Genomic DNA, 18400 nt, shown 5'->3' on the forward strand with positions numbered 1-18400 from the left:
ACATCTAGGACTTTTTTGTGGTAAGGATTGTTGAAACCGTCACTAAAAAGTATATATAGAGAGGAAACATTTGTTTTTTTTTCTTCTGCAAGAATTTAAAGCTCCCATTGTTGTAGAGGTACTATTACAGGACTTTTATCTACTTTTTAAGAAAGAATTAAATTTAAATTGTTTGCTGTATACTTTTGGAAACAGCCTCAACATAGAAGAAAACAAGTAAAGAAGTCATGTTTACTACTAGTTTTCTAATATTCTCAACCACTGAACTTACAAGTTATGGTAACCTTATTTTAGCGGTATCTTAAGAGGAACAAACATTTTCCTAGTACAGCAAGTATCACCTGCAGGTGGTCTAAAATAAGCATATTGAGTTAACTCCAGAAACAGCCTATAGGCTGTGAGGTGGAGTTCAGATAGATAGTGAGATTTCACAGAAACACTTGGTGTATGGTATAAATTACCAGATATCAAGATACCAATTGATGCATATAAAGTAAAATGAGAATACTAATAGCTTAATTTAAATATCCTTTGTAAAACTTGATGTTAAAGAGAATTTAGGGGCTTCCCTGGTGGCGCAGTGGTTGAGAGTCCGCTTGCCGATGCAGGGGACACGGGTTCGTGCCCCGGTCCGGGAAGATCCCACATGCCACGGAGCGGCTGGGCCTGTGAGCCATGGCCGCTGAGCCTGCACGTCCGGAGCCTGTGCTCCGCAAGGGGAGAGGCCACAACAGTGAGAGGCCCACGTACCGCAAAAAAAAAAAAAAAAAAAGAATTTAATTTGATGTTAACGTAGTGAACCCTCTCTACTTAAACACAGAATACTGAGTTACTTGTATACACATAGCCAGATAAAGAAGGCTTGAAATTGAATTTATTATGACGTGTATTCTGAGTAGAAGGAAAGATAATTTAAGTATAAATAAAGGCATTAATCAATTTTATAAAAGCCAGCAGATTTCAGGTTAACTCTTCTTAGACTTTTCAGTGTTGTTATATTTGATAGATCCGAGAAGATGGTCTATTTTATGGCAAGGAGAAATTATGTAGAGTCAGAACTTAAGAGGAGAAACCAATGAACAGTGCAAAAGAATATAGCTTTTTCATGAGTGGATTTCTGTTTTTGCTGATGAATCATTTGGTCATTGAGCATTCCAACAAGTATTTCTGGCCCTTTAATAGCCAGGTACTGAAAACACTGCTTCTTCCTTTGGGATAAGTTCTTAAAACTTCTTGAGTTTTAATTCACCTGTATAAAGAATATATTTTAGTGCTCGCTTCAGCAGCACATATACTAGAATTGGAATGATACAGAGAAGATCAGCATGGCCCTGTACAAGGATGACATGCAGATTTGTGAGGTGTTCCATACATATATATTTTTTTTTTTGCGGTATCATGTTGTATACCTTAAACTAATAAAAAGTTATATGTCAATTATATCTCAGTGAGATGGGGAGAAAAAAGACTATATTTTGAAGATGTCCACACATTGATGACCATCAAGACTGATTTATTGTTTAGCATGCTGTTGATATAATTTTGTAAGTCAGATTATATCTTATGGGGTTTTATTTCATCTCTGATCATTTCCTGTATAATCTTTGCCATTCAGAAAGGAGACATTTAATATATGACATGCACAGTGTAAGGAAAAAATAGCTCCCAATGTGTGCATTTGTATTCCCTTAATATCCCAGCTTAAGGTGATATTTCTTATTGGACTGTATGTATGTGTACATAATATGTAATGTGTAAATGTATATCTTGGGGGAAAACCTGAGTTGAACTTTAAAACTCTGCACGACTGCTTATTAAATATTCAAATGGTACCGAGATCCCTGGTCAGAATAAAGGAGTCCATCAGCAGATCTTGTAGACTTTCCTGGTAGTTCTCCAGATTGATCAGTGTCTACAAATCCCATCTCTTCTCTCCTTTTGTGTAGGAAAGCTTAACAGTTAGTGGCTACCCCTGTCAACTCTACTTATCTACTTTGCACTTAACAAGTCTCATTTCCTTACTGCAAATGCGCTTGTGCATGCGCACACGCATACACATGCACAAGCACACACACACACACACACACACGCCTACCCCTAGGTGAGAACATTTTTATTATCAGTCTTCTCCTTCCTCATCCTGTTTCTAGTGATCTCCGGACTTCGGGGAACTGCATAATAGCTTCTTTTCACAAAATGCTTGGGGACCTCTTTATAATACATTAGCTAAGCATTATGGTCCCCTGATGAAATGTACTAAATAAAAAAATGTTTTCAGATATGGCTAAGAATGCATATAATCTATCCTTACAAAGGAAATCCTCCACAACTGTTACCATGCCTGATGTACATCTGCTTGTAATACTAGCATGGGAAGCTGTCTGTGACGTAGTATGAGATGCACATTGCATGACGTATATAATAGGATGCACATATTTTTACTTCTTTGTATATTTCATCCATTCAACAAAAACTTTTTTTATATGCGTTAATTCTATAGCATATTGTAATTTCCTGCAGCTGTTTGCATTCTATTCCCTTGATTAGAATTTTTTTTCTGCCTATTGAACTCTTATTTATTCTTTCAGAACTTAACTGAACCGTAATCTGTGAAGCTCTACCTGTTTCCCTAGTCCCTCTCCTAAGTGTTGGTGCCCTCTGTCCTTACTCCTATTGTCCCACTCATAGCATTGTCATGTAATGATTTATTTATATAAATATCTGTTCTCCCGCTCAGTCGTGAACTCCCATCACCCAACCCTGATTCAAGTAACTAACATGTCTTCTACTGAATGGAAGAATGCCTGTTTATTACTTCGCATTGCTCCAGGCCATGAGTTGATATGCATAGAGCATTTTGAGAGCTCTTTTATTTCCTGTGTCTGATAAAGTAACATCAAATGTATTTTGTGATTCCAGTTCTTTAATTCTTATCCATATGCTTATTGAGATTTTTTTAAAAAACTTTATCGAGGGATAGTTTATATACTCTAAAATTCATCCATTTTAAGTGTACAGTTGAATGGTTTTTAGTAAATTTACACAATCTTGCAATCATCATGGCACTCTAATTTTAGAACAGTTCTTTTACCCTAAGAAGCTCCCAGTTGAGGCACTTCAAAATATTGCTGGAACCGTCCAGAAATTTCTGTGTGGTGAGTTGAATTGGATGACCTCAAAATGTGTCACTGTTTTTGGCTTTAAACTGTGTTGGGCACAACGTACTTAAGGGAGGCCTAGATACTTGTGGTGCTGTGTCCTGAAAGAAGAGTGCACGCTGGCAATAAGGGACATAATTTCCTTTCAGGGGCTTACTCCGTGGTGCACTCTGTACACTCTGTGTACATCACCTTATATGAAATTCAGAATATAATAAGCTGTGATGTAGATGCCTTCTTCATTTAATACATAAGGACTGCAGAGGAGGATAAGAAACAAACGAGGTCACATGGCTAGGAAGTGGAAGGGCTAGGATTAGCTCTTTGGCCTGACTACATACCACATTGCCTTAAACATTCAACAGCTATTGCTACATGTGGAGTGATTCCTATACTCCTATAAAAACATAAATCTTAGGAAACATGTAAGCCGATTTGAAGAGTTATTTAATCTGAAAAGAGAAGAGCTGACTGTGATGAAAGGATAAACTTTGAACTCAGCTTTTTCTTTGACTTGGTTCCATACAGTTTTGGGGGTTTCTTTTTTTTTTTTTTTTGGCTGCGTTGGGTCTTCGTTGCTGTGCGCAGGCTTTCTCTAGTTGCAGTGCACAGGCTTCTCATTGCGGTGGCTTCTCTTGTTGCAGAGCACGGGCTCTAGGTGCGTGGGCTTCAGTAGTTGTGGCTCGCAGGCTCAGTAGTTGTGGCGCACAAGTTTAGTTGCTCCGTGGCGTGCGGGATCTTCCTGGACCAGGGCTTGAACCTGTGTCCCCTGAATTGGCAGGTGGATTCTTAACCACTGTGCCACCAGGGAAGCCCAGTTCCATACCGTTTGGTCTGAGGGTGAGTGGGCACATTCTGACTTGAGTCAAGCAGACCTAGAAGAGCGAAGAAATAGGGTCGTGTTTTAACAAACTATAAAATATTGAAGCCATTTGGGCTGTCAGCAGAATTTCTGATTGAGTTTGCTTTGGGGATTGTTTCTCTTTTAAGTCATAAAATGTTAACACTGGTTGGTCTTTAACAACTCACAAGGTCAGTTATGTCAGTTAGAATATTGGTTTGGCTGCTGTAGCAGAGGTTTAGTAATGGCTTAAATAAAATAGAAATTTATTTCTCTGTCAGATAAAAGGCTAGGTGGGTAAGCAATGTTTGGCATAAGAGCTCCACAATCATTAGAGATCCTGCCTCTTTTTATCTCACTGCTCTGCCACCATTAGCACATGGCTTTCACCTTGGGGTCTAGGATGGCTGCTTTAGCTCCTTCCATCACATCTACTTTCTAGCCATCAAGAGGAGGAACAGGCACAGAGGAGGACATGTATTTTTTTCCTCCTTTAAGGGTCTGACCAAGAAATTGCATGTATTACTTGTCATCTTATCAGATAGAACATAGTTATAGGGCCACACGCCCTGTGAGAGAGAATACAGAAAATACAGTTTTTATGGCCGGCATATCCAACTGAAAATTCAGTTGTTATATTAAGGAAAGAATGACTGTTGAGAGACACTTGGCATTCTTTGCCCCATCCTTCTATGAAGATGAGTTTAATATGAGAAGCATAGAGGGACTTCCCTGGCGGTCCAATGCTTAAGACTTTGCGCTTCCACTGCAGGGGGCACGGGTTCCATCCCTGGTTGGGGACCTAAGATCCCGCATGATGCAGTGTGGCGCAGGCAAAAACAAACAAAAGAAACCCAAAAAACTCAAGCGCAGACTTATGTGTAAGAAGGAGGGAGATAGGGGACGCTTCAGGCCAAACTCTTTCTTAGGGTCTCTCCTTTTTTAATCTGGAATATTTGACCAAATCTAGATACTTCTGTTGAAATGATTCCCCTAGGCTTTGAAGACACCACTTTGTCTGTTTAGAAGTTGGCGGTGTGTTAGTCTACCTTTTATGATGCAGTGTCAGTTTGAATTCGTGTTCTTCCTGGAGAAGTGTACGCAATGGCCCCACGGTTGATATCTGGGTTGGGAGTACTCCAGAGCAGATTCTACGCTGGTCAAGTCTGGATGCATTTTCTTTCTTCAAAATGTTTCTAGGAAAAAAATTCTCTGCTCGTCAGAATGCTGTTTTAATTAAGACATTATTCAAGATAGAAAGCTTAAAATTCCTATGGTTGGCATGCATGCAAACTTTTCTGTAACAAAACAGCATTTGTTTCTTAGAGAACTGATGATATTCTGGAGTCCAGAGTTCATACTCCAACCTCAGTACTTAACTATGACGTGGCCTTGACTAAGCCAGTGGATGTCTTAACTTTTCTTAGTTAATAATATCTTAAAACAGAGTTTAGAAGTACTTTCTCTCGTCGTAGTATATGTATGTAGTCAACAACTATGAAGTCCTTTAAGAATGTGGGTGTCCATGGAATTTTCTGGCAGTCCAGTGGTTAAGACTCCATGCTTCCACTGCAGGGGGTGTGGGTTCTATCCCTAGTCTGGGAACTAAGATCCTGCATGCCTTGCAGTGCGGCCAAAAATAAAAATAAAAAAATTAAAATGCTGGTGTCCTTGTTTTCATTGTTGGTTATTTGAGATGACAGATAACTTCAACTTTCTTTAAGGATGCGTTTTACTCACAGTTAGCTTGAGCAACAAGAGAAATAAATGTGAAGATAGACCTAATACTTGCCAACATGTCACTTTATGGCATTCTTCTAAAGGCATTTTTGATAGGAAAAGGTTATTTTATCTCTTGAGATTAAAAAGCTTGAGTAAGTTTGGTAGGCAGGATATTTCTTGTGATAACATATGTCCTTTTCTGAGAATGTATTTTGGGAGACATAGATTTCACCATAAAGCCTTAATTGTTTGAAGATCTGCATGTCACTATTACATTTCAGGCAAGACTAATTTTAGCCAAGTTCACTGAAAATATTTACTGTATTATCTCCAGTAATTTCATCTGATTCCTTTTTAGCACGCTTGCCGCCGGCAAATTATACAGAGTGTATCAAATAACTGCTGTCTGTAGAAGTGGCGAGTGGTTTCGTGATTCCCTCCCTGTTTGTGTGGGTGAGTTCTCTCCACTCTCTCTGTAGCCTGCATCCTCACTGATGTTTTGTTTTTCTCTTTTGCAGATGACATGGTTGGTACTGCCTGGCATGGTAGAAAGGTGAGTCATAAGCTCACACACAAGCACTAGAGCAACAGAGCTCATGGTTATTTATAGGGGAGAATCCTTACTTTGAAAAATTCATTAAAGTGACTAATGAGCTCCTCCATGTCTTAGTGACAGAGTAATGTGCCAGGCGAGTCAAACGGTGGAGCCTGAGTCATCTGGTGGTGGAGGCCTTTTCCACTCCATTCCCTTTTTATTTCCCTCTCCAGGGTTGTGTGGTTCCTTTACCTCAGGATTTAAAAGTCTGCTTGAGTCACCATCACTAACTCAATTGCCTGCTGTTCTGAGGGGGCGATGGAGTTGCTAGGATATTCCCGGGAATACCTTCCTAAAGCTTTATGCTCTCAGAGCCCAAATCAGTGGACTTTCATGCAGCGAGACCCCATCCATCCTCTGGTGTTTTCTGTTCTTACTGGGAGAATGGATGTATGAGGGACTTGGGCATGTTAGAAAGTGATTATAAGATGTCAGCCCCCACCCTTGCCCTTGGAGGAAGAGGCTGTGTCCTCTAGCCCCAGCTGTGTTCCAGTTTGAATGGAGTTCCACTAGGATATGCTAGATGTCTTCATTTTTATTGAGAAATGTGTTGCTAAGTCCTTACATTTGAAATAGCGTGAAGTGTCAGATGGTAATTAAGCTCTGTTCCTCTCTTGGAGAAGCCTGAGTGATGGCTAAGCTTTCCAAGAAAACCTGTTGCAAAGAGCTGGGCTTGCTTGGTCATTTGCTAAATTTAGGGCTTCACAGTCATCCTTCCTCTGCAAAATAGCTTTGAGTTTGGAAGAGATCCAAAGGAGTCACAGCTTTGCAAAGGGGAGACCCAGGGACCCTACTTCTGTGAAGAAACCTCCATGACCAGCTTTAGGCAGGGTTTACAGCTCATGTTTGTTGATTCCATGTTATGTGCCAGGTGTTGGATGAGAACTTGATATATGTTTGTTCATTTAACTCCGATAGCCTCCCACCATCCTACAAATGAGGACACTGAGGTTAGGAATCCATTTTGTTTCGCAGCTACTTTGTAGCAAGGCTCTTTCTTTGTAATGCATTTTACATGTGGTTTTGTATATTTTAATTGCTTTATTTTAGTAAAATTCCCCTTTAAAACCTTTAAACTACTTATTGATGGCTACAGTGGGAGTGTGCCCCGATGGTCAGGTATGGAAGTGATGGTGGTCAAACCAGACCAGAATCCTAGAAGATTACAGAGAATTAGGGCAGACAGCGTAGAACTCAAGAGGGATGAAGTTTGGGTCATCATCTTAATTCTAGTTTGGATATCTGCAAGTGACACAGTATTAGTTGAGGTTAGTACATTCCATCCATTAAAGAAGAAATTTATATACCACAGAGGTACTGTAAAAGGAATTTTTAAGTGTGTTGGTAAAAATCATATCAAAAGAGATACTTATTTCCAGGAAGAATTAGATTCAAAGAGTCAGAGAATTTCAGTACTTTAAAATTAATTGAGACCAACCCCCCCTCATTTGACATAAAAAGTGATACCCAAAGAAACTGAGTGCCATGAGGCTACATAATTAGTTAGTAAATGATACAGACACAAGGTGCTCACACCTCTCTCTGTAGACCTAGCAGCCACGATCACAGTTGTAGCTGGAGCCTTAGATAAAGACAAAGAATGCAAAGGAAAGGATCCATCTGTTTCAACAGGCATTCACTGAGTAAAGTTTATCACAGAAGATGAATTGGATCCTTGCCTTTAAGAAATCAAATTGATTTTACATGGGGGGTGCGAAATGATCTGGTGGAAAGCCATCATAGGCTAGGTATTGAAACTGATGTCACAGGGGTGATTGTGGCACCTGCTAAGAACTAGTCAGAAATGTAAGTGGGTTTTATAAATCGGTACTTTTGGATAGGAGAAGTAACAGCTATGTCTGCTTGAGTTAAAGGAGTTACTCGTTATATTAGTCAAGGCAGGCTAACTGCTATAACAGACCACCCCAGAATCTCAGTGGCTTAACACTCTAAAGGTTGATTTTCCCCTCACGTCACAGTCTGGTGTGGATCAGCGATTGGGGCTCTGCTCTACCCAGTCATCCAGGGATCTCAGGCTCCTTCCGTCTGGGGTGAAGGTGGTCCACTCTTCTCTTGGGCCTTGTGGTTCTCTGCAGAAACATCTGCATGCAGCCAGCAGATGAGGGAAGAGAGAGGAAGGATGATTTTATGGGTGGTTTCATGGGCCAGGCCTAAAAGTGGTGTCCCTCACTTCTGCCCTCATCCCATTGTCTAGAACTCGGTCACAGGCTACAGCTAACTGCAAGGGAGGCCAGAAATGTCATTAGCTGTGTGCCCAAGAAGAAAGAAAGACTCTGAGTCCACAGATCACCTGAAAGCATTCTTACTGACGTATTACAAGTGATTTGTTTATAGCCTGCCCTTTTACACCATCCCCAAATGGCATAACTATGGTTGGTTACCATACGTAGGTTTCATATCTCCATTGAGGAACAGCAGGGTTCTTTGTTGTTGTGGGTTTTTTCCCCTTTCACTGATTCTACTTCTGATGTATGCGATTTTCCAAACTCTCTAGAACTGTAGCCTAGGGCCAGCTGACTATCACTAAACAAGTCTCTATAATCAAACTAAGGTATTATTATCATACAAGTAAAAAGTACATAATTACGTTATAGAGGAAACTTACTCTTTCCACTTCCCTGGAATTATAAACATTTTGTACAGCTGGAGCCAGGAGGTGGTTGCCATAACAACCATGGAAAAGCTAAAAATAGCCCCTTTCATACTGTATTGCTTAAGGTGGAATTATGACATGTTATGGTGTTTTAGGGCAGGCAGTTCTCTTTCATGTGGGAAATGTTTGCAAACTTTCTTCCACAAAGCAATATTTGTATAATGTATTTGGATCGCTGGTTCTAATTATATATCTGACCTCCGTGATCCAGAATTCTTTTCTGACATGGAACCCTGTTTTGATATGTTTCTCAGTCTTTTTGAGAATCTGTTAGAGAACTGTCTGTACCAATTTCTGTGTTATGTTTAAGCTTAAAAAAAAAAAAAGTAATGACCCTGCAAGAGCACACTTATATGCTCCCTGATAAGAAGCGAAAATATGAAGAATTGGGATGTAGTCTTTTGTACAATCTCCCTTGTCTGCAGTCACACTCTGTATCAAGTAAGCAGTCCACATTAGGACCGACCCTGCGTTCCATTGCTTCACAGCAGCATTTACGCCTCCCCGTCTTCCCCCCCTCACCTGCAGTGTGGAGCAGTGATGAGAGGGTCCCAAGGAAGGCAGAAATCAGTGACTTACTTCATGGAAGACCTGTCACTTCCTCTATGACAATAGTATTTTTGTAAGAGCTGTGCACAAGGATACTACAACAGTCTGATAGAATAGTGGGGCATGTAAGGAAGAAAAGAGACTTGGGAATTTTTTTTATCCGAGTGATCATTAAGGAGAGTTTTCTAATTGGGGATTTCACAGGACAGAGGGAAGTCTAGAAAGCATAGCTATAGGAGGCTATAAATATAAGGTACTGAATTTTATAGGGTTTTGTGTGTTTAATGTCTCGCTTGTGGGAGGGCTAGTCATTGAAGAGAATAATTTTGGATGAAAAGGTACTTCCTTATCTGCAGTGGTTTCTGCTTTGTTTTTTGCAGTATTTTAATTCTAGTAGATCCTCAATAACTTACACCACTGAGACACCATCGTGTGGCTGTTAGCAAATAAGCAACCTGATGAATTAAGAATGTTGTATCACAGAACATATTACTTGACTTGTTTATTTGGATATTTGTCATAGCAAACTAGAAATGTGCTGAAATATGGGAATCATGAGTCTTCATTATGGAACTTCAGCAAATATTCTCAATGTACCTTCCTGTCTTAGAATTGTTCCCCAAGTCCCCAGAAAATGAGAGATTAACCAGGGTTTGGTTTTATGTTTGTTTCTGTGTGCAATTAAGCGCAGCCCATTTTGTCCTTCTGCTTCATATAACAGAGTTGTCATGAGTCTGGCTGTGCCATGGAAACTGGTTTGACGTCACTAATTCTGCTTAGATGGGGGATTATTAGCGCTAGACAAAGTAGTTGATTTTAAAGGCGAGTCCTTTGTGCCTCGTGGTCCCAAATGTTCATCTCCATCTCTATGTAAAGAATAGATACTGTATACAGTACAGGGATTGAGACAGCTCTACAAGTGTGTTATTTGTGATTCAGACAAAACTAAGTCGAGTATCATTATCCTTGGAGAGAGGGAGAGAGACTTTTATGCTGTCGTGTGTGTGTGTGGGGGGAAGGCTTTTGGGAGACAAACCTTCTTCGTAGCACAGTGTTTTTGTGGAAGGGGTGTTTTCTCTGCTGTTACTTTGGTGCAGTGATAAATGCTGTCCTTTCAGTGTTTACTTAGCTCTAGTGCCTTCTCGCTTTATACTTCGTTGGTGCTGGATTTGCTTCCATGCATCTTAGAGTGCAAATATGGTGTTTTGAGTAAAGTACCTTCCAATTCTGACTTTTCACTAACTCAAACTAACTCTACCCCCTAGAAATTTTAAATTAGGGTAGAATATTTAAGAAACAAAAATCTCACTTGCCTCAAGGAGTAAACAAAGCACGTGCTTGCATAATTGTAGCATATTTGACTATTGGTCTGTATCAATTTTGCAACCAGGAACAAGGTTTTTATTATCTTTAAATAAATTTTCCTGTATTGAAATCATTGCTTTGGTGAGTGAAGTTTTAGGAATCAATTTTGGTGAGGTCAAGATGTAATTTTTAAAATGTTTTTGATAACATTTAAACTTTAATTTTGGAAGACTTTTAAATTGTATTTCATTTGTGTGGAAGGAAATAAAGAATGTAAGATTTTTGTTCAAGGGCACATGCAGCCACCTCAGCCAATTTGAGTATCATCCAGCCCATAATCCCGCTGATAAAACCAGCAGTGTGATAGGTTACAGTGAAAAACAGCATCTTCTACAACTACTTCAAATTGGCTTTTCTTCACTTGCTGTGAATGAGTGAGGACATAGCAATTCCTGGTTACATGAGAAAACATTAAAATAAAGCACTACCTAAACCTACAAGGATGCTTGGGGCTCAGGATGGGGTGCAACTTGTCAGGATTTGGGGTTACTTCTCAGAAAGCATATTGTATTGCAGAAGATACAATAGCTTTCTTAGCTTCTACTTGATTGGGATCTGCCCTTAGCTTAAAGGTGACACATTCCAGTATATCATAAATATATTTCACTTTCTCTTTTTTAATAGATTTATCGAGATATATTTCACATATCATAAAATCTACTTATTTAAAGCATATAATTTGATGGTTTCTAGTATATTCACAGAGCGTATCATCACCATGATCTAATTTGAGAACATTTTTAACACCCTATAAAAGATAAAGATATTTTACGGGACTTCCCTGGTGGCGCAGTGGTTAAGAATCTGCCTGTCAATGCAGGGGACATGGGTTTGAGCCCTGGTCCAGGAAGATCCCACATGCCTCAGAGCAACTAAGCCCGTGTGCCACAACTACTGAGCCTGTGCTCTAGAGCCTGCGAGTCACAACTACTGAGCCCACGTGCCACAACTACTGAAGCCCATGGGCCTAGAGCCCGTGCTCTGCAACAAGAGAAGCCACCACAATGAGAAGCCCATGCATCACAACGAAGAGTAGCCCCCGCTCACCGCAATTAGAGAAAGCCCATGCACAGCAAGGAAGACCCAACACAGCCAAAATAAATAAATTTAAAAAAAAAGATATTTTAGATATCATAAATTAATACCGTATTAAAAGTCTCAGTAACCAAGGTGGTTTTTAACCCATTTCGATCAAAGGAATGTCTCACAAATATAGATAAAATGAAATTACTAGATACTCATTGCTAATTCACCAGTTTTTACCTTAGAGTTATTGGGTTCTAACTCCTGATAGGCATTCTTACTCTCTTAATATTTAAAAAGAAAAGCCTTTTCTGTCTGTGTGAGAGAGGCAAGCAAAAGCTACAAGAATGGTGTAATTAATACATTGACTAAATATTTCCAACTTTCTTCAAAACCGTAATATAACAATTTAAAATTTGAGATTTGATTTCTATGTCCAACGTGTTAATGGATTTCGCCACTTAGGAAAGTGTATATAACTATTACTAATAAGGACTTCAGTTCAAAAACAGAAACAAAAAACAACAGCTCGTTTTCAGTGACTCATTAAGCGGAGGGTCCAGACTTCATTTGATGGTTGAAGTGGCATCTCGCCTAGAGGCTGGCAGATGGACTGGGTGACCTTTGGGAATTATTTCTTTTCAGATTTCTGTCTAAAATAACTTAGATGCCATTTAGTCATGTTTCTTTTATTATTTTGTAGAAGAGCAGTCTGTATCGTCCTTTTTAAAAAATACTTAAAAATTAGGCCTTAGGAAGTAAATTCAGACCAAGAATAATGAGAAACTAAATTGAAGGAAAGGAACCTCATCTAGAGGGCAGGAGGCAGGTGGGGCAGATTGCAGTAGCTGAATAAGGGGCCCAACCACCTGAGAAGAATGGGTTTGAGGGGGAAAAGCTGGCTGTTAATTCTGTCTAAAATTCCTAAAACCCTAACCTCACACTTTACGCAAGCCATATACGACTGCTGACAACTTGTATGTTTTTACAGCATTGCTTTCCTCAAACTAATTTTCATTTATTTGTAGACTGAGTAATTCCTGGTAACTTTCTGACTTTGAACTTTCATTAGTCGCTAAAAGTTACAGTAGAAATTGAGCTTTGCCTCTTGGCAAAAGAATATGGTTTGATGAACTATAGAGTCACATGATTTTAGAGTCAACTCTACATTTAGTGCCTGAGAGCAGGACATAACCATTCATTCGTGTAAGTACCTGTTACATGCTCAGGACCGTGCAGAGTATTTTGAGGAAAAGTGTAAGATAAGGGCTCTGAGGTCTAGAAGCTTATGGTTTTTTTGAGGGAGAAGAATGTTTATACTCATAGAATGATTAAATATGACAGCATGATAGTATGTGGTGATATGCCAAATTAAAGGCATACAAGGAGTATGAGAGTGTTTTTAAGAGTAAGAATTCTTGGTGCTATGGCCAGAGAAGACCTCAGAGAATAGAAATCAACTGGAGGAGACTGAAGATCTAATCTGGTCATGCCCCTGATTACTAAGACTGAGAAATGAGCTAATTGCAAAGAAGAGCTATTTTTATTTGATTGAGTTATGCCTCTTTCACTGACCAAGCATGTCACGTGCTGATGAAAGGCAAGGAGAGATGTGTGTTAGAAAAACAGCCAGGATATTCTGTTTCAAATAATTAGATATCTAGATCTGTAATTTATAAACAATTATATATATGATTTCATTCTGTTTACTTGCATCTTCCTTTTTAGATCTAAAGGGGCAATTCTGAACATCTCCTCTGCCAGTGGCATGTACCCAGTTCCACTGTTGACCTTGTACTCTGCAACTAAGGTGAACAATTTTTTAGTAAATTGTGTCAGAAGAAGAATAACAAATACTTTTCAGTCTGAGAAATGGGCATGGAACTTTCTTGAAGTTCTAGCCTTAGCAGTTTTCAAATGGACGGAGAAGAAAAGGAAAATAGCCAACACTAGTTTCAGAGGAGCCAGAGCTGGAGATACACTGACTGGTATCAACTTCACAAATGAGGCATCAAGATCTCAGATCTGCAGATGCTTTTTTTCTCTCAGTAGTTTACTGGTTTTAAAATTGGTATTTGTGCTTCCCAACAGGGAGCTGGTCTGGGCCAGTTAGCTCAGCTGATCAGAACATAACATAAATGAGTCTAAGAATGGGGATTTGATTCATGAATGACTCAGCATAGAGCTTAAGAGCCATGTCCGCAGAGCTTAGAAGGATCGCAGCTAGTCAGCACATAGATACACAGTATGCACAAGATAGATGGGGGAGTGTGAGTTTTTGCCACATTCTTCAAAGTTCACAGATATTTATTGCCACTTCTGGAGTGAGACAAGAATTTTCCAGACCTCTCTGTAAGATGCCATAATTTTATACCACATCACCATTCACCTCTTCACGTTACTACTAGGACAGTAATTTAGAATGCATTTTGTACTGCCTGCAGGTCAATAGCATCATTTTCAAATATGTTGTTGAAGCATAGGATACATCTCTGAAATAAAAATGACCATTGGGACGCTGAAATTAAACAAGCTTTTAGGGGAAAATGAACAAAATAAAATGCACAATAAGAACTTGCAATATGACAGGAAAGGAAAAGAGCAAAACGCCTGCCCTCTTTTTCACTTTGTCCCCTGGAAAAACTTAAAGTGACTACGCACTGTATTTTGAAAAAGCCTGGCTCCGCCCCCCCAGCCCTGCAATCTGCTTGCTTTCTATATATCTGAAACATGCAGTAGGCATGTTTAAAATGAACACCATGTTTCTTGAAGTGACTGGTGAACTTCAACTTCTTCTTGCCTGTTCTGCTCCACGGACACAAGACTGTCATAAACTAGGACCTTAGTAGAGTCATCATTGATACTTTGCATTTCAAGCCTGAGGTTGAGTCCACCTTTGTAAAAAAATGGCACATTCTATTTTACAAATAGATTTAAAGTCGTTCTATTGGAAGAAGATGGGCTGTCACGTTCACCTCTACACTTCTTGGATCTTGCCATCCCAAAGGACCAAGAGGACGCTTGCTCTTTTCTTCTCTTTACTGACAACAAAATCCCCATAGAACAGACTTGAACAGAATTCATACTGTGTTTCTGTTTGAATGGCAAGTGGGGAGGAGGAATGCATCCTTTGTTATATAATAAGACGTTCCTTCTCGGAAAGTCATTTTCTGAAAAAAGAAAAGATAAGAGCCTTTTCCAGTTAAATCAGAATTTGATCTGGATATTATATTTGGTAAGAGAACACTTAATTTAGTGGCAGATAAAGAAAACTTCAGGTTTTGAAGGGTTTTTTTTTAAGGTCTCTTCTGCATTTGAAATGAAAAGAATGATTAGAAACTATAGTGTTAAATGGTTAGTTGATTATTTTTGTTTCCATGGCTACAGATCAGGCAGATTGATGTAATATGTGTGTTTGTGTTCTCACTCCCACCCCCTCCCAGGCTTTTGTAGATTTCTTCTCTAGATGCCTCCATGAAGAATATAAGAGCAAGGGCATCTTTGTGCAGGTGAGTGGAGTTTGTTTCAGTTAAGTATCCCTGTTTTTGTGTGGTTTCCACAGCAACTGTTGCTGTCTTGGCAACGAAAGAAAATCACATTCCTAAGTAAGTGAATGTGACGTTAGCACACCATTAAAGACATGGTTTCTTTTCCTTTATGCACTTAAGTCTAGATTTTAAACAATTTACTAGAATTTTTAAGTGGTAATACCTAAAGTAGAACTATGCAGCATAAACAGTTGGTGCATAATAATTGTAAGTTCTTATGATCTTATTTTGAGAGAATTAGACTGTCAATATCTCTCAGCTGCCAGGTATGCAAGGAGTGCCATGACTATTCCAAAGCCTCTGTCTAATAATCACAAGAGAGGAGAGAGCCGAATAAAACTGAGTTTTACTAGCACGAGGATGACTGCATACAACAGGATGATATAGGTGTGGTAGTGATCTTTTACTTTTTTGTAATTGTGGTAAAATATACATCACCGAAAACACCATTTAAATCACTTTTAAGTATGTAGTTCAGTGGCATTAAGTACATTGACATTGTTGTGCACCCATTACTACCTTACATCTCCAGGACTTTTTTCATCCTCCAAAACTGAAACTCTATTCATTAAACAATAACTTTCCATTTCCCCTCCCCCCAGCCCCTGACAACCACATTCTACTTTCTGTCTCTGAATTTGACCACACTAGGTACTTCATGTGAGTGGAATCCTACAGTATTTGTCTTTTTGTGCCTGGCTTATTTCACTTAGCATAATGTCTTCAAGCTTCATGCATGTTATAGGATGTGTCAGAATTTCCTTCATAATCCCGTTGCGTGTATATACCACATTGTGTTTATGCATTCATCTGTCGATGGACATTCGGGAGGCTTCCACCACTTGGCTGCTGTGAATAATGCTGCTATGAACATGGGTGTACACCTATCTTTTTGAGACCCTGCTTTCAATTCTTTTGGATATGTACCCAGAAATGGAATTGCTGGATCATATGATAATTCTTTTTGTTTGTTTTGAAGAATCGCCTTACTGTTTTCCATAGTAGCTGCCCTATTTTATGTTCCTACCAGCAATGCGTAAGGGTTCCAATTTCTTCACATCCTCAGCAATACTCGTTATTTTCTTTTTGTTTGTTTGTGTTTTATAGTAGCCATCGTTATGAGTGTGAAGTGGTATCACATTGTGGTTTTGATTTGGATTTGCATTTCCTCAGTGATTAGTGAGGTTGAGCATCTTTTCAAGTGTTTACTGGCCATTTGGCTATCTTCTTTGGAGAAATGTCTATTGAAGTTCTTTGCCCATTTTTTCATTGGGTTGCTTGCTTTTTATTTTTGAATTGTAGGAGTTCTTGATATAGTCTAGATATTAACCCTTTATTAGGTATATGATTTGCAAATATTTTCTCCCTCTTCGTGGGTTACCTTTTCACTCTATGGATAGTGTCCTTTGATGCTCAAAAGTTTTAAATTTTGATGTAGTCCAATTTATCTATTTTTTGTTTTTGTTGCCTGTGCTTTTGGTGTCATATCCCAGAAATCATTGCCAAATCAAATGCCATGAGGCTTTTCCCCTGTTTTAAAAAAAAATTTTATTGAAGTATAGTTGATTGTCCCCCCCATGTTTTCTTTCAAGAGTTTTATAGTTTTAGCTCTTACATTTAGGCCTTTGATCCATTTGACTTAATTTTTATAGAGACCTTTGATTTTATTATGTAGCTAACAGATACAATGCTGTGAAACTACAGTACAAAATACAAGAGGAAGCAAATGTAGAGGTTTTTATGGGTGTCAGTCTCAAATCAGTTGTTGCTCAACACAAAGAAATAATGGTTCACAGTACTTCCATGATTAGGCACATTTTTTAACAATGTCTTGGGAGAGGTTGCAATTCTTACCCCTTTCCTGCTCCTGTCCACGACCTGCCCCCACCTCTTCACACATCCAGTGTTCATTATGGCTTTTAATTCTGTGAGCCTAGTATTTTCCTTTTTGCACCCTGAAGCCTCAAATGATCAATCATAATAATAATAGGTAATATTTGAGGGGATACTTTTCAGGAACAATGCTGAGCACTTCATATGTATCCATGTATTTCATTGCATCTCATAATGATCTTATAAGATGGTGTTGATCATCATCATCTTTATGTTTATGGAAGTTGGGGTTCAGAGAGGTTAAGCCACTTGCTCATGTTGAACTGGACTCAAGTCCAGGTCTGTTTGGCACCAAAGCCTTTGTTCTGAACCACTGGGCTACTTGCTCCAGGCCTTCAGGACAGCACTGAAGACTTACTGGATCTATCTGCTTAGGCAGCCACGAACCAGAAGGTGCTGGGCTGCTTAGTTCCACTTCCTCCCTTGTATCTTTAGGGTAAATGTTTCCTCGTCTTCCAGGGTCCGTTTAGAGCCTGCTTCCCCTCAGTCCTTACCTGAGGTCTCCCCCAAGGGATCCTTCAATGTCATAGCCCTTTGGTGTCACTCCGATTTGCAGCTCCACATAAATATAGGGTACCCTGGGGAGGACAGGGTTTTCAAGAATCTTGAATTGTATACGGAGCTACCATACGCTCCCTTTTCCCGCTTCCTTGACACCAGTCACTTTAATGCTAAGAGTTTGAACCTGCTACGTAGCATGTGTTATATTTTGGTAACAGGAAATCGGTAAAGCACTCGGGAGGTCAGGCATCGTGTGCCACACAATGTGCCATTTTCTCATTCTGATGAATCTATTATATTCACGCTATTAACTTAACAATTTTTAAACACTACTGAGAGCAAGCAGGAATCTTAAAGGTCCATTGGTGGGTGACCCAGAGTCAGTGTGACCAGAAGCTGCAAGTGTTTCAGTGACAAAGGGAGTCTTAGGCCTTGTGAGTATAGATGATCAATTTCTCAAATTCCGTGAACAGACAAGACTGTTTCATCTCTCACTTTCAGGTCTGGTTTCCCTCAAAGATCTTTTCTGCA

General features: G+C 39.4%; 1 protein-coding gene across 1 annotated transcript in view; it reads left to right on the forward strand.

Annotated features, from left to right (window-relative positions):
* HSD17B12 (hydroxysteroid 17-beta dehydrogenase 12) overlaps positions 1–18400 on the forward strand; it is a 160749-nt gene that overhangs the window by 129107 nt on the left and 13242 nt on the right. Inside the window, exons 7-9 of the mRNA XM_082844327.1 lie at positions 6240–6274; positions 13656–13737; positions 15371–15436. Coding sequence (XP_082700453.1) covers positions 6240–6274; positions 13656–13737; positions 15371–15436 — 183 coding nt within the window. The remainder of the gene's footprint in view (positions 1–6239; positions 6275–13655; positions 13738–15370; positions 15437–18400) is intronic.

Source organism: Leucopleurus acutus (genome assembly GCF_964270905.1).
Source record: "Leucopleurus acutus genome assembly, chromosome: 8".
NCBI lineage: Eukaryota > Metazoa > Chordata > Mammalia > Artiodactyla > Delphinidae > Leucopleurus > Leucopleurus acutus.